The 17,826-nt window shown below is 38.1% G+C and overlaps 1 protein-coding gene across 2 annotated transcripts in view; it reads left to right on the top strand.

Moving 5' to 3' along the window:
* The first annotated feature begins 5,597 nt into the window (after positions 1–5,597).
* The window catches only part of LOC127625387 (serine/threonine-protein kinase 32A-like), a 102,934-nt gene continuing 90,705 nt past the window's right edge, over positions 5,598–17,826 (top strand). The window contains exons 1-3 of one of the 2 annotated variants that reach the window (XM_052100662.1): positions 5,914–5,929; positions 6,259–6,273; positions 7,056–7,188. In XM_052100662.1, the coding sequence (XP_051956622.1) occupies positions 7,137–7,188 (52 nt within the window). In that variant the 5' untranslated portion in view covers positions 5,914–5,929; positions 6,259–6,273; positions 7,056–7,136. Of the gene's footprint in view, positions 5,930–6,258; positions 6,274–7,055; positions 7,189–17,826 lie in introns of both variants that reach the window. The other variant, XM_052100661.1, reaches the window with a different exon arrangement.

Raw genomic sequence — 17,826 nt, 5'->3', positions numbered from 1 at the left:
ATGAGCTACTAGAAGTCCTTTTGGTAAACTTGTCTTAGCAGCAGGCTCTACAAGTACATGACTTTTTACCTTAAGTTACACTCCACAACGACCTTCCAGTACCTTCTCACAGCGTGGAGGAATAGTGACAGCCTGTCTTCCAGCGATCCTTAAATAACCAATCCTTCCATCCTGAATGTCCCATTTCCTTCTCAATTCTAGCAAGCACTCTCCGAACCTGAGCTTCAGCTCGCTGACCATACTTGTCGGCTTTTTCCATCCCCTCCGCTGAGATGAACAGGGACTGAACTTCCTTGAGCACGTTCATTCCGATGATCCCCGACACCCGTTTTATTTCTTCCACACCAGGACTTGTGTCAGTCAGAAAGAATATACACTTTCCAGGAAGTACTTTTCCCAGACATTCTACATCAGCTTGCAAGCATCCCATGACAGAAATGTCCAGTCCATTAACCGTGGTAAGCTTAACCCAGCGTGCAGAGGATAACTTCAGCTTTTGCCCCTCAAAGTGCTGTCTGAAGTGCGACTCAGATATGGTGGACACCTCTGACCCTGTATCTAAAAGGCACTTAGTCTTGACACCAGCTATCTTCACCTCAATGGTCAGACAATCCCCAAAAGCACCGTCCTTCAGTTTCTCCGCAGTCTCATCAGCCAGCCATTTTGCTGTATGACATCTGATCAATGAGGGACCTGGGCTTTTCTGCACTGCACTTTCTTAATCATTCTCCAAAACTTCAGCTGATTCCACTGTACGTTGTGGAGGAACTGATCTTTTACTCGACTTGCCATTCTGTGGACAATAACGACTAGTGTGCCCGGCTTCACCACATGTATAACAAATATAATTACCTTCACTGTCTTTTAAAGGTTGTTTCCTTGGATGGCTCTGCTGTAGCCTATTTCTCTCTTTCCTATGAACAGCCTGATATAGTTCCTCTTGACGAGCAGCAATTTTTTGAAGACAGTCATACTTTGAGTTGGAGTACAAGGCAGGGAAGCTTTTGGCTAGATATATAAAGCAGAGAGAGTCTTTTTCTACCATTCGTTCAGTGAAATCTGCTGGTGGTGAAATATTTACCTCCATGAGTAACTTTGTGGAACCATTAAGTATTTGCACATTTTATTCCCATCAAATATGTCAGATTTAGTTAGTTAATTTTGACTTCTTAATAAAAAGGTTTTCAAGCAATGTTGGCAGGTGGGCTTCATTACATGTATCTATGATTGGGAATATTAATGTTATTAAAATTAATTGTATTCCAAAATTCAACTACCTGCTACAATATCTCCCTGTAGATGTCCCCTTCTATTATTTCAAACAATTTGATAGCATAGTGAAGTCCTTTTTTTTGGAATGGTAATTCTTCCAGATTACATTTCAATAAGTTAGGCCGATTGACAAAAGTGGGCTAGGCCTTTCCAAGATTTTGTTTTGTTATTATGCATTCAGTCTATCATTTGGCTCATTGGTCACTTCCACCTGAGAGAGCCCCTCCCTGGTTTTGTATTGAACAGGAAGTTCTTGCCCCATTTCGCCATTGCAAAGCCTTTCTATCAAACTAACCGGAGAAGTTAAGTTACACCCTGTTATCTTGCACTTGCATGTGGTATGGACAAAAGTGTCCAGAGTGTTTAATTCAGACATTTATTTAAATGTTGCCTCGAGCATATGGCTGAACACAAAATTATGTTTTAATAAGTCCCCTTTCTGTTGGTCAGAGTAGATTGTGAGGGAGGATAATACGCTCCGTTACCTATATGAGAGTACAGTATTGAAATCTTTTGAAAATTTGGTTCAACATAATCCTCTGGGAATGGTGATTACTGCTTTTGGAAAAGGTCATGAGGCATCAGAGTATTACTCTCTGCTAATTCAGAGTCTAGGGGACAAAGCTTTAACTTCTATAAAGAGATTATGGGAGAAAGATTTCAACTTGGTGTTGTAGGAGGGAGTGTGGGCTAAGATTCTAAAAAACATCAAGTCAGCATCTAGAGATGCAATTCAAGATTTTACATAAATTGTATTGGACTCCACCTAGATTGTGTAGGCTTGGCCTTAAAGACACACCCACCTGCTGGAAAAACCAATCAGAGGATGGAGACACAACGCATGTCTTTTGGTGGTGTGCTGAGACCCAGAAATTTTGGTTGAAGGTTCAGAGTTTTGTGTGTGATGTGTTGGGCACTCAGGTTTCGTTTTGCCCCAGGCTTTGTGTTTTGGGTGATGGGGCGCATAGAGAGTTCGGTTCTGACCAGTGTGATGATCGCATGGCAGATTATTTTGAGGGGTTGGAGGTCAGCTGGAGTGGTGGGAGTGGTGCACTGAGATGGGCAGGGTGGCGGCTTATGAGGAGGTGTCATTTATAAGAGTTTTGGAGTTTTTGGAAGGCTCTCCGTGTGGGGTGGCGGAGAGAGTAGTATAGTTTTAAATGTTTAAGATTATTTTATATATATATATATATATATATATATATATATATATATATATATATATATTTGTTTTTGTGTTTGTTTGTTTTTTGTGTGTGTGACCACAGGGATATTTGTTGGGGGTCAGGGCAGGGTTGGGGATTGGGAGGGGTGGCTGCGGGGTTTAAATGTTGATTCTGTTTATATGTTTTTGCTTTTCATTATTTATTGTAAGAATCAATACAAAAAAAAGGATTAGCAAAAAAAAAAAAAAAAAAAAGACTGTTATCGATACATTAATCTGCATTCTCCCCAGACTGTCAGAATTCAAAATCTGTCAAAATTGTAATTGTAAATTAATTCATTATTTGTGTAAAAACATAAATTATACATACAAAAATGCACACATGGATAAAAATACCCCATTTCAGCTCTGTACAACTAGAGGGCAGTAGGCTATAAAATCTGCAGCTTCTCATTGCATGCACTTCATTGCATGACCTTCACTGAGAAAATAAACATTAACGTTTCTTTCTGAATAAATCAAATAACAGTCATTTTAAAAAGAAACAAAGGATTCTTTGTGAAGATCAAACATGTTTCAGTATTTATCGTTTCAGGCAAAGGTGACTATAGGCCACGTACATACCAGTTAAGCTATAAAAGAGCTGCGTGTGCATGAAGCATCTAATCTTGTAAAGTACTCTGGAGTGCTAGTGAAATGATTTGGCTTGAATTTGAGAGATCCTGTTGGCCTAACTGTCTACACAGGCTTCAGCTCGCAAAGACAGATCAAATTTATTATAGCCTTAAATGTCTGTAAAGAAAGAAATGCATGATGCTCAAATATTTTACTAAAAATCTCCAATCCCCTTTACATCAACAGTTAGGATCTACAAATGCAAACATGTAAAAACAATCTTTTATATCCACTGGACTTTGCTGTCCAGAATTTATTTTAGTTTTGAAATCTGATTGAATGACATTAAGAAACATATTTATAAACCGAAGTAGAACAACTAAAGCATTATAGAGTTGTAAATGAATTAATCTATGTGGTAGTATTCTTACTAATGTAGTTTTGATGTAGATACATTTATTTACATTTTAAGTGTAGATATTTTAAGTAATTTCACTTTTACCATGTTTTCACACTAACTTACACTTTTAATTGACTTTGGGTCAATGACAAATAAGGATGTCCAAAATTATGAAAAAAAGAACAAAAAATGAGAGGTTTGTATTTATATTGTTTTATATATATATATATATATATATATATATATATATATATATATATATATATATATTAGTGTTGACTTAATTGCTCTAATAATGTCAAGTGCCATGTAACTTCAAGATTAAGAATATATACACTACAGATCAAAGGTTTTGAAACACTTGACTGAAATGTTTCTCATGATCTTAAAAATCATTTGATCTGAAGGTGTATGACTAAATGATTGAAATTAGTTTTGTAGATAAAAATATAATTGTGCCACCATATTCATTTATTTCATTATAAAACTAAAATGTAATAAAAAAATAAAAAAAAGTTTTTGAAATGGATGACTTGGAAAAGCAGCCAATAAGTGCCCAACATGGATGGAAACTCCTTCAGTACTGTTTAAAAAGCATCCCAGAGTGATATCTCAAGACGTTGGTTGAGAAAATGTCAAGAGTACATGTCTGCAAATTCTAGGCAAAGGGGGACAACTTTGAAGATGCTAAAATAACAGTTTTTTTTTATTTTGGATTTTATTTAGTCGCAATATAATTTCCATAGTTCAATTTATGTAATTCCATAGTTTTGATGACTTTAATATTATTCTAAAAAATTGAATAAAGAATGAGTATGTTTCAAAACTTTTGACTGGTAGTGTATATATATATATATATATATATATATATATATATATATATATATATATATATCCAGGGACAGCCACCCTCACCACAGCACTCTTCCAATCCGGGGCCCCTCACTCCCTTCGGCCTCACACACTCTCACTGACACAAAATATATATTAGCTCAGCAAGTTTCATGTCTCTCGTATCACTTTGCGCTCTATTTCTTCAAATAAAATAATTTGAACACAAATCAACATTTCATGTATTTATTTAATTAATAAATTATATATCATTAAATATATCAATAAAGTAATACATCTGTTAATACCACACCAGGAGTCACGAGTTTGAATCCAGGGCCTGCTGAGTGACTCCAGCCAGGTCTCCTAAGCAACCAAATTGGCCAGGTTGCTAGGAAGGGTAGAGTAACATGGTTTAACCTCCTCGTGGATGCTATAATGTGGTTCTCGCTCTAGGTGGGGCTCACGGTGAGTTGTGTGTTGATGCTGTGGAGAATAGGGTGAAGCCTCCACATGTGCAAGGTCTCTGCGGTAACGTGCTCAGCAAGCCACGTGATGAGATGCGTGAATTGACGGTCTCAGACACAAAGGCAACTGAAGTTCGTCCTCTGCCACACGGATTGAGTCACTACGCCACCACGAGGACTTAGAGCGCATTGGGAATTTTATTCAGATATTAGCTAAATATCTGTTAATAAATATATAAATCATGAAATATATTAATAAATAATTAAATATTTAGCCTATGTAATACATAACTAAGAAAATGTGTCAATAAAAAATATATAGGCACATGACACATTTCATGATATAGTTATTTATTGACACATTTCATGATTTATCAATTTTTGACAAATATATATGTATATGTAAACACTGAGGTAGCCTATACATTGATATAATTAACAATGCTTTAAATTAAATACTTACTAATTAATATGGCACACTGAGTTCTCCTTACAGGCAGAAATGCGCATCGAGAGAAAAAAATTAATACATTTTTAAAGTCATTGCCATTTTTAGTGTTTTTGTTTATTTTAAATTATTGTTAAATTAATTAATTGTCCCATTTAGTTTAATATATAATTTAACAGCGCATAATTAACCAAACCTACTACGTGTCTGTTTGATAAATGATCCGATTGTAAACACACTGCGTCGATGTCGATATCACTCACAAAGTCAGTGAGGAGACCTGCAGCTCACTAACACTGAATACAGATGACTTTAACCACATCACGAGTGAAACTGTGAATAAACGAACCTCCCTCCAGCGGGACGCTTCCACCCATCATTCATCACCACCATATCAGAACTGCACATCAACAGTTGAAGACGCGACCTCACCTCTCTCAGATTAGACGGACAGGCAGCGGGGCCGGATGCACTATTATGCTGATGCGATGCGGGACACTTTATGTTCGTGCATCGGAGGTAAACAGCAGCATATGCAAGTGAGTGTGTCATTGGCTCCGGCTCTGCAAGGTTTTCCTGACAGCATTGCGGTTTGAAGTGAAGAAGTTGTGCGGGATACTCTCGATGCATGTGTCCTAACAGTCAGCATACACTGCAGTCAGCACTGTCGGTGGTCGTTCGTTCTTTCGATCATTTACTGGATCATTTTATTCATGCTGGCATGTAATACGGTAGGTGAATGCTTTCCATTGAGCTATTATGCTTTTATGTCATATTAAACTAGTCTGGAGTTCATCTACAGGTCTTAATGTAATCTAACCCTTTATTGAGTCATATTTTAAAATAAACAATATTACAGATTCAGCAGTATGTGCTATAAATGTTTTGGTTACACTTCAGTGAAAAGATATGTAACTACTAACTAATTGTGAACATATTTAGCCAAAGTAATTATTAATAATTACTGCTATTGTAAATTAACATGTGAACATGAAATATGGGAGACTGGGGGCTTGTTGTCACACTTATTCTTTTTTCTTTTCTTTTTTTCTTACACCAGTGGATATTTCTCAAGGTGAGTTTATTTTCACAAGTTAATGTCTGTATACATATTTCAAAGCCTTGGATTCAAATAGATAAAATAATACAAAAATAAAGAAATTAAAGATATTTGAGCATTTTTACTGTTATTACCAAGGAAAATAAATACTGTGCATTTAACGCATGTTGACCCATACAGTGGGCGTGTTGTAAGACTATATGGGGTAAGTTAACACAATGTGAACAGTTTTTGACTCTGAATTTGAGAAAAATACCTTTTTTTAATTAAATGCTTATTGCAATAATGTAAAAAGTAGCCCATTCTTCCAGAATGAATATATATAAATCATTGACCCTTACCTCAATTTATGTTAGATTGGATTAATCATGGCTGACTGTGAATAGTGAATTTCTACAATGGCATCTGAAACTGAAAACTATTGATTTTGAATGATGCAGCATCCACACCACTAGGTGTCACTGTAAGTCCAAGATGACATGATCAAAAAGTTACTGAGAGCACCTTTACATTTTTAGCTATAGGGACATTACAATAATACAAAAAAATGTATTATGAAAGACGGTTTTCAAATCAATGTTTGAAATAAGCAAACAGTACAAAACCACAGCTAGAGCAAACACACATTTTTGACTCAAAACCCGAGATAAAGTCCTTGTAAAAACTTCCCAGTGTGACAACTAGCCCTGCTCTCTCCTACAATGTAACATGATTACTGCAATGTAAAATGTGACCAGATATTTCCATTATTCTCACAATATCACTTAACTCTGCCCTTCTCATCTGTAATGTCACAGGTCATTCTGTTAAAGAGGTTTATATCCTCATTGACCAGCACAGGATGTTTCCATTTTAAACTAGAGAAATTTGAAGAAGATATGGGACTTCGACAGTCCAGCAGGACATCGGTTAGTGAAGAAACAGCAGAGGGTAAGTCTGTCCTCTTTAACAAAGCAGGTTGTGCTCTTTCATAAGGTTAAAGTAAGAGGTTGAGGGAAGAGATTATGTACAGTCAGCCAGTCATTATCCCAAAATAAACCCCATCGAGGTGATCAGGACCCCGACATGAAGCAGAGGGCTCTTGTTTCACTCTCTTGTGAAGCGCTCTTATTACACGGCTACTTACCAAATAAATAAATACAAGGACATTAAATATTGATTTGTGTTGAAATTATTTTATTTGAGGAAAGAAAGTGCAAAGTGATATGAGAGACATGAAATTGGTGGTCTGGGACAACGGTCAATTACATAGTTTTGTGATCATTATACCGAAATATTTCACCACAGAATGCTGCCATTGATGTCATGCCCCAAAAAGTGCAAAATGACACCATAAAATCATCACGGATGTAGTCTGTATGACTTGTGCACTACATTCCAAGTCTTCTGAAGACATTATATTTAGTTATTGCTAAAACTGGAATGTCCTGTCAGCATAATCAATGTTCTTTTCCTAGTGCTCCACTTTTCACTGTTATGTTTGTTTAAAAAACTCATAAGATTGCCCACCTTAAAAAAGCAATTCCTCCAAAGCAAAGCCCATACATTTCACAGTCTGAAGCTGTTAACTGTAGAAAGGCTTTTATTGAAATTCTCATAAATCTGTCTTTGCAGGCAAGTCTAAAAATGTACAATCCAGATTTCAATTCGCAAATTTTTGTGTGTGTGTGTGTGTGTGTGTGTGTGTGCTATTTTACAAGGTAAATTCACCAAAAATATGGTAGGGTGTTGCCAGATATTTGCCAGGGCATTGCTATGTATTTGAAAGTGTGTTTCTAAGGCATTGCTAGGTTGTCGCTAGTGTGTTCTGTGAAGAAGTCCATCCCCAAGTCTCTGTGATTTTCTGGTCTCTAGATTTGTTTTGGGTATTGTTATCAACGTATGATGGTGATCCGGTCGCAACAGTTCTGGAGTAAACAGTACACTCACTGATCTGGGGACAGCACAGCAGCTCTCGATTATACAGTACATTAATTTGCTTGCAGCAGCTCTCGAGTCAACAGTACAATGAGTCGCTTGTAACAGTTCTTGAATCAAGAGTACACTGATCCCGGGACAGCAGCTCTCGAGTCAATGGTACAATGAGTTGCTTGTAACAGTTCTCGAGTCAATAGTACACTGATCCCAGGACAGCAGCTCTCGAGTCAATGGTACAATGAGTCACTCGTAACAGTTCTTGAGTCAACAGTACACTGAACTGCGATTCGCCTCTTTCGGAGGTGTCCAACATACTGAGAATCATTGAGCTATTGATATTGAGCATGCGTGTGATTAAGGGGTGAAATGTATGTTTCTGGTGTATTTTGCTGAACAGACAAAGTATAACAAATAAAACATACGAGAAATATGTTTATGACTTGATTGTATTACTGTTTTATCAATGTATGATGATGATCTTTGTAAAGGGATTAATGGAGAGGAGGCGAGAACCGGCTTGACAATATCAATTATATTTAATTAAGAACTTAAACAAAAAGTCAAACACACACATATGATGGACAGCTGCCCGTAAACGCTCTCTCTCTGTCGCACCGCCGTCCGCAGTCAACCCTTTTGTTGGAGGCTTGATTTGCCTGATAAGGGACCGGGTGTATAGAATCACGACCCCGCCCTCTGCCCTGTCACATTCCTCCCTCGTTCTCTCAGGCCGGGTAGGGACCTCTTTCCCTGGGGGAGGGCGTGCCTTACGCTCTGTCTACCGGCAGGTCATTCCCGCCTTCCTGAATCTGGGAGGGGACAGGGGGAGGAAAACAATAATAATTAGAATAGGGCGTACTCCCTGTAACAGTGTAGTACCCCCAACAAAAAAACACTGTAACATTTAAAAGAGAGGGAAAAGGCCAATGCGGAGCGGCAGTGGGAGAGAGAGAGGAGAGAGAGAGAGAAATAAAACACTTACTCGCTGCAGCTAGGTCCTCGGCCACTCCTCCATTCTCTAACGGATGACATCTATGCCTCCCCGGGCGGATCGGAGGCAGTCCTCCTGCCCCTGGTGGACAGAATGCCCCGCTGCGTTCTCAGGGAACAGAAGGGGTCTCCCACGCCCTTGGCAGGGGTTCACCCGCTCCAGGCGGTTGGCTGGGAGCCCCTCCCCGTTTGCGGTCGGCTCCTCCGTCCCCCGGGCAGATGGCCGCAGAAGGAGAGAACCGGCTTGACAATATAAATTATATTTTAATAAAGAACTTAAACAAAAAGTCAAACACACAAAGGTGTCGGACAGATGTCCGTAAAAATCTCTCTTTCTCTGTCGCACCACCGTCCGCAGTTGGCCCTTATCCCTCTCGGTGTCTTGATTAGCCTGGTAAGGGGCCGGGTGTGTAGAATCACGACCCGTTCCCAGCCTCCGCCCTGTCACAATCCGGTATACAGTTTTCGAGTCAACAGTAGACTGATCCAGGGACAGAAGCTCTCAATTAAATGGTGGTGTTGTAGTGGTCTAAGCACATAACTGGTAATCTGGTAATCAGAAGGATGCTGGTTCGAGCCCCACAGCCACCACCATTGTGTCCTTGAGCAAGGCACTTAACTCCAGGTTGCTCCAGGGGGATTGTCCCTGTAATAAGGGCTCTGTAAGTCGCTTTGGATAAAAGCATCTGCCAAATGCATAAATGTTAAATGTAAACAGTACATTGAGTCGCTCACAGCAGTTCTCGTGTCAACAATACACTGAACGGAGAATCAAAACTTTCGGAGGTGTCCGACATACTGAGAACTGACGAGCTGCTGACATTGAGCATGCATGTGGTTAAGGGGCGAAATGAAAAATATTGTCTGGTGTATTTTGCTGAACAGCCGAAAGTACAAGTCAACAGTACACTGATCCGGGGACAGCAGCTCTTGATTTAACAGTACACTGAACTGAGAATTGCCTTTTTCGAACATAATACTGAGAACTGCTGATCAGTGAGCTGATAATGAGCATGCATGAACCAAGGACTTGAATGAAGGGTGAAACGTTTCAATCGAGAGATGTAAATGAGTTTTATTGTGCATGCAGATTATATCTGAAGTTGTTATGAGCTGGATCATGGTTTCTGTAAAAAAGGGTTAGTTGATTAAGACTAGTTTAATAACTTTATATATTTTAGACATGTGTAGAACATCTGAGTTTGTATATCAGTGTCAGTATTGGGTGCTTTATAGGGATGCACCGACCCCATACCTGTATTGGTATCGGCTCCGATACTGAAGCTTTTAGATGGAGTATCGGTCCGACGAGCCTGATCCAAGTCCGATACTAAGTTTTAGTCATGTTCATTACTGTCAAGCTCCAAAAATTACATAAAAGAACCATTAAAACATCATTAAAGCAGTTCATATTGAAGCCACTTGAAGACATGCGATAGCTCTGTGAATCACAAGAGGCTGTGTTTAATAAGTAAATATATAAAATGCATATATTGCCTTCACGCATTGCACAATACTTGTGCGCTACTCATGAACAACATCTCAGATGTAGATGCTCAATAGTTCGTTTCACTTATAATATGCATTTAGAATGACAGCGAAGGTGCATTTTACCTGAATTTTTATAAGATTATTAAACTACTGTGAACATGCTTACAAACAAACACATACAGGACTTTCTGAAGAGTTTAGAATGTCAAAATAAAAGTGTGAGGGTTTAAAAAGTGAACCTTTAAGTTCTCTCAAGAGCACATTGGCCTCCATAATTCTTAAATGGAAGAAGTTTTGAACAACCAGGACTTTTCCTAGAGCTGGCCACCTGGCCAAACTGAGCAATCGGGGGAGACGGTCCTTGGTAAGAGAGGTGACCAAGAACCCAATGGTCACTCTGGTTGAGCTCCAGAGATCATGTGTGGAAATGGGAGAAACATGCAGAAGGATAACCATCACTGCAACACTCCACTGATCTGGGCTTTATGGCAGAGTGGCCAGATGGAAGCCTCTCCTCAGTGCAAGACACATGAAAGCCCGCATGGAATTTGCAAAAAAGCAAGGACACTTAGACTGTGAAAAACAAGATTCTCTGGTCAGATGAAATAAAGAACTGTTTGGCATCATTTTTAAGTGTCATGTCTGGAGGAAACCAGGCACCGCTCACCATGGTGGTGGTAGCATCATGCTGTGTTTTTTTGTTTTAAGCGGCAGGGACTGGGGGACTGGTCAGGGTTGAATGAACGCTGAACACAGCAGAATACAAAGATATCTTTAACAAAAGCCTTGTCAAGAGCACTCAGGACCTCAGACTTGGCCGAAGGTTCACCTTTCAACAATGACCCGAAGCACACAGCAAAGACAACGCAAGAGTGGCTTAGGGACAACTCTGTGAATGTCCTTGAGTGTCCCAGCAAGATCCCAGACTTGAACCCAATCGAACATCTCTGGAGAGACCTGAACAGAGCTTAAGAGGATCTGCAAAGAAGAATGGCAGAAAATCCCCAAATCCAGGTGTGAAAAGCTTGTCGCATTATACCCAAAAAGACTTGAGGCTGTAATCGCTGCCAAAGGTGCTTCGACTAAGTACTGAGTTAAGGGTCTGAATACTTATGTCAATGTGATATTTCAGTTTTTTCTTTTCTTTTTAATAAATTTGAAAGGTTATCAAAATTCTGGTTTTTGCTTTGTCATTATGGGGTATGGAGTGTAGCCCCATTTTAGCATAAGGCTGCAACATAGCAAAATGTGAAAAAAAAAATGAATGGTTCTGAATACTTTATGAATGCAAAATAATTGGTGATAAATTAAAGGTGCAGGATGTAAGATTCAGATTATTAATGACACCTGTGGACATTAAGTGAACTGCAGCCAGCTACCTGTTGCTCATGCTAGCGCTCGTGCACACACTCCATAGGGATGTGAGCATCGGCCAAAGCAATGACGTAACATACAAAGAAACAATGTGATTCTCCGGCATCATGCATATGAGGTAGCATAATTAAAATGATACAGTTATGATTGTTTTATTACAAACTTTGAGACTGTATATTATATTTGACTCTCCAGTGCTGAAACATGGCTAAAACAAAGTGTGGTATAGGTCTGACTACGCAAGACTGTAGTTTCAAGTAATCAGTCTACAATCAAGCATTTATACGATAGCCTATGTTAGCGTTAGCTAGCAAGCCAGCTTTATCAATAGCTGTTAGCTAAATTTGGTGGATGATGACCGATAAAATAGACTGTGTAACAGAACCACAGACTCGAAGATAGTGTTAAACCCGGAGGTATAGTTTATTGTAGGGAAAAGGGAAGTAGGAGAAACTGAGTGCACAATGACGTGCAACGGAGTGAGTATCAGGGGAGGTTGATGAAGGGGCGATGGAGTGATGAGCCTTGACACACCTGATGGTTGGAGAGGAGAACTTGGTAAGAAGTCGCTGTGATGAAGGAGCGAGGAGCCCTGAATGGCGATAGCTGGAAGGTAATGTTGAGGCACTTTGAGGAAGGAGCGTTGAACACGCCAGAGCGTTGGAGAGGAGATAATCGTCGTATGTTTACTGGAACGAAGGAGCGATGAGCGTTAGATGGAAGCCAGGAAACGTCTTGGAGAAGGAGCAGGTAAGAGAGTCTATGTTCACGTATGAGATCAGACAAAGAGTGAACGGAGAGTGGAGCTTTTATGTTGTGACGCAGATTGATGAGGGAACAGGTTTCAGGTGCGGGTGATTAGTACTCTGGAGAGAGGGAACGTGGAGTGAAAGTGCTGGGAGTGTCAGGCTGAACTGTTACAGACTGTACATTATAAAAATGCTGACACAATTCAGTATTGATGTGATTTCATCACAACTGTCATTTTGATATATCGATGCACTATTATTTTATAATAATAGAATGTATATATTTTCTGTATAACCAAGTAATGTTACACTAATGAATGGATCTTTTTGCATTATCTTGAACATTGCCTAGCATTCATTTCATGTGTTATTGTAGTTTAGCTCTGTTTGTGTAGGAGTCGGTGTTGTGCTGGGATCCGGATGTTTGCTGAATTCCATCTCTAAGATAATGTTACCTAGTGTTGCAGTTTGTTGTCACTGTTGAATAGCGGAAGAAAAGCACTGAGGCAAGACTCGGGAGCACGCATAAATTTCAAACCCTTTGGATTTTCCTGGCAAAACCAACCCATTCCCTTCGCATGAAAATCAGTCTACATGCTTTAATAGGCAACCTAGGAAGTCCGGGAAGGGCAAATTTTTTAAGTTGCGTTACAAGCCGTTCACACATTGGCAAAACAAATTTTATATGAATATTTCATGAAAAGTGTTACATATTGCACCTTTAATTACTAATAATTTTTCATAATTTCTTTTTTATTTATCACCACTTTTGGTGCCAATGTGTTAGGAATAACTTAATCTCTTGACAACAAAAGTTGCATTGACAAATAAGGAGCTGCAGCAAAGGTGAATATTTCTAGTGAATAACGACTTACATTTGTATCTGTTTTTACATAAAGGTAGATATGATGTCAGAAGAATAAAGTGGAAGTGTCATGGACTATTATTATTATACTCCTTGTGTTACTACTATGATGCCTATTACCTTTCATTCGAAGGAAAAGAGCAGATAGGATATACTTTTAATTTTTGGGTGAACTATTCCTTAAACTTTATTAAGGATGGAAATTAAAGTCCAGCGTTAAGTTTTCCTTCTTTTATAATTGAAAGTAATGTACTGATGAGATGCAGATAATTAATTGTTCTCAGAAGCTGTTGATAATGTCAATAAAAAAGTTTAGGCCTAGAAAGTAAAAATCATAATCATAAAACATTTGTTTGCGCTAGCTTGTGTGTAATTGAGTGACTTCAGCTTGAATTTCACATCCACTGATTTAACTGTCCACTCAGGGTTGAGGTACTCTTAATGTGATAAAGTGTTGTGCTGTAGGGAATATTTCTAAAGCAGTTTATCTTGAGGGGAATGGAAAAGCTCTTAGGCCTTACTGTATGCAACTTCCAATTCAAGTCCTCCACGAGATCATTCCACATGATTTCACCATGTGCTTTTTCAGGCATTGATAATCAGAAAATGTTCTCGATGATTATTGATATATAAAAGCATTTTTAAGATATAAATAGGGCTAATCATTGCACAATAATTTTTGCCTCTTTATACATATTTCTCAGCACAACTTTGGTAAAATGCATGCGGCAGGGTAGCTTAAAGGGGGTTGCACACCAGACGCATCTGTCGGACGACATGACAGACTCTAAAATTAAAAACAATTATTTTCTATGAAGGTACAAACACCACCACCGCTCCATAGTTTTCCATTAAAATCGACCCAAATCATTATCAAAGGACATAGATTATTTACTCTAGCCATCACTGGATGATATATTTTGTGTATCTTTCATATAGCCTACACTGTAGCCTAGTTTCCAACCACCTTTCGCGCTATTTTGTTTTTTACAAAGTGAAAATGCGACATTTGCTGCCTTCTGCCCGTTTCCATTCAAATGGCCTTTTATCGATAAAAAGGGTGTGCATGATGACGTCATGCCCACAAAAACACTTTGTCGCATAAGTTTTGATTCAGTGCAAGACAAATCTGCCCTGAAGCGGTTTCCATTCAGAAATGCGTGTTTATCGCTCATTCACCTCCCAGAGATCCCTAATTTTTTTCATCCTGAAGTTTTGGTAAAATGGTGAGAGTATTGAGACAATTCATAAAAATTAGCCAGTTTACTATCATTTTAATTTCACAAATAAAAGCTATCAGAAGACGAGGAATTGCAATGAAAATGGAACAGTTGCCCTTCTGATAGGACTGTAATATTGGTCCTGATGTTGCACCTTTCGCAGGTTGGCACCGGCTCCGACCGTAAAGCGGATCATCATGGCCCTGTTCAAGCTGGCAACCTGCACCAAGTAGTGGCGGAAACTGTCTAGCATTAGTCGATGTGTATGTGCTGTGTGCACAGCTATTAAAGAAATAAAAATGATGTAATGATGTAAAATTTACATATGATACAATCCTGATATTCAATATTTTGAACAATAATCTAATCAAAAGCATCACCATCACAACTACATTATGTTCCGCATATTTCTCCAGCAACTTTAAAGGACCTTTTCTTAAAGAAGCAGTAAATGCGATCTGCGTTAAAGATATTTAATATAAAATATAAAATATTTAAACGTTTTAAAATGTTCAAAAGTATTTTTCTGAAAGTGAACTCAACATTGGAAAAATAGTTCTGATAGTTTATAGTCTTGAAAAAAAGTGCAGAACATTCTGAGAATGTCATTCAGCCGACTTTATTCATCTGCAGAACAGGGTAAAGATAATTTAAGTTTGAGAAAAGAAAAGGCATATATAGGTCTAGGTCATATATAGGATTGGTAATTAATGTTTTTAGTTAAATTTTTTTTTTTTCGTTTTGTTATTTAATGAATTTAATATAGGGGAATTTGCCAGCATTTTTTCAAAAGTAAACTAAACAATATTTTAATAGAATTGGGCTGTAAGTGTTCCCCGCCCCCCAAAAAAAGCACGCTGAAGATTATCAACTAGTATTGTGTATTTATTCTTAATTTAAAACATCTTTGTGCACAGAAATTATATGTTTTTTTGTACTGTGGCTTAATTCTGTGACTGAAGTCTATTATTTTTAATGGTGTGGAAAAGAAACTTTAATAAATAAACGGATACTGATTAAATGAATCGCAAACAGTGGCCATTCATTTGTTCAACTTGCAAAAGATTTTTATGTTGGCACTCCTGGAAGTGTCATAAGTAATCACTTAGAATAATTTGTCTTTCAATTCTGTTGTCATGATTAACACAGGCTAACATTATAAACATTGTACATTATAAAAATGGTTTCCATGGAACCAGAACCCATATCAAGGAGATTGCTGTAGGGCTAGAGGTAAAGGTAAACAAATTTTAGGTAATGCAAAAATGTCTGATGGGGATGCAGCTTGTCAGAAATTCAGCAGAATGGGGTTGATGTCAGGCTACATGAACATTCAGAAGCAGCATGTGTATTTCCTGTGTTATCATGTTGAAACAAATATTGCATTTGAAGTAGTAAACTGCCTTTATTTCAGCTCATATTCTCAGAATCCAAGCATTAGAGTATTTTATGTTTATATACCTGCTGAAGATCATGATTTATTTACGGTCAAGTGTACTGTAGATTTGGTTTCCAACTTCATTGAAGTCATCTGATTAAGCAACAATGGCTCACAAGTCCTCTTCTTTGAACCGAGTGTCTCTCAGTTCGAAGAAGAGGACTTGTGAGAAATTGTTTCTAAAACTGTAGTATTAGACACTAGAGGTCGACTCTAGACCGATATGGGTTTTTTAAGGCCGATGCCGATCTTTTGAAATTAATGCTGCTGAATTATTTTGGCCGATATTTGGCCGATATGTGCTTGTTTTTAACCTCTTATTTGAACCTTTTATTTGAAAGATAAAATGTAACACAAATAATTACTTAAGAGAGACAAAGTTTCTCAACAAATACATTTATTGAACACTTGACCAATCTGCACTTGTACACTTACATTAAAAATGTATAAAAACATATTGTATAAATAATGTATAACAAATATATTAAATAAACAAAGCAGGTGTTTATTTGCGAACTGCTCCGAGCTGCTCCGAGCGAACTGCTCCGAGACACGAAGGTTGAGATCCAAATGCAGCTTTAATTAAGGGGCAATCCAGACACGTAATCCAATATTCAGAGCATCCAAGAGAAGCACAGGCATAACTAGGGATGGGTATCGTTAAGGTTTTAATGGTATTACTATCTTACCGATACTGCTTATCGATCCGGTACTTTAACGGTATTCTTAACGGTTCTTTTTGTTATATATATATATATATATATATTACACAAAGATAAACAATTACACAAAGATAAACGTTATATAGGCACAGTGATTTAATTTCAGGAAGGTCTACTAACATTACTGTTCAGGTGTGGTCTAAAAAGAAATCTAATAAAGTAATCAATTATAAAATAACACTGCACAGTTTATCATAGATAGATTAATGCTTATTAATGCAGAAGTTATTCATTCAAGAGCTGTAAGTGATTTTCTCTTTGCCTTTTGTTGTTTGATTCGCAGTAATGGCTCAATCCTCACGTTTAATAGACAGCTTCCCTTTAAGACCGAGTTCAGATCTAATAGGCTCCTGATGCAGCATATTTTCTCCCCAACTTTTTCCATAACTACGTCCATTTAAGACATAAACTGTGTTTAAGTGAATCTCCAAGCCGGTCGTTTTGACATATTTTTGTGTATAGTTGATCGTTTAGACGCATGAAACCCAAAGTAGCCTATACGTTGCTTGTCTCTTTGCGGTGTGTTTCGGAGTGCGCGCCGCCTTGGGAACTTTATCTCTTGCGCTCTTTTTATTATTAAACGCGTCCCGCAATTTAGCAACAGTACCATTTTACAACAATCACCGATCGTGCTGATTCTGACGTTAAGTTTGAGTTTTAGGGAGAAATGTCAGTGCACCGCTGTGAAGGGAAGGAAGTTGTGCTAGACAGAATGCAGCTTATGTATAAATATTCTTTTTATAATCTTTGGAAGACGAAATCTAAAATAAAATCAGACTAATAATCACATATCTAAACCAGG

The sequence above is a fragment of the Xyrauchen texanus genome, chromosome 31 (genome assembly GCF_025860055.1).
Source record: "Xyrauchen texanus isolate HMW12.3.18 chromosome 31, RBS_HiC_50CHRs, whole genome shotgun sequence".
Lineage (NCBI taxonomy): Eukaryota > Metazoa > Chordata > Actinopteri > Cypriniformes > Catostomidae > Xyrauchen > Xyrauchen texanus.
The sequence above is the reverse complement of the archived record's forward strand: the minus strand, read 5'-3'. Positions and strand labels throughout refer to the sequence as shown.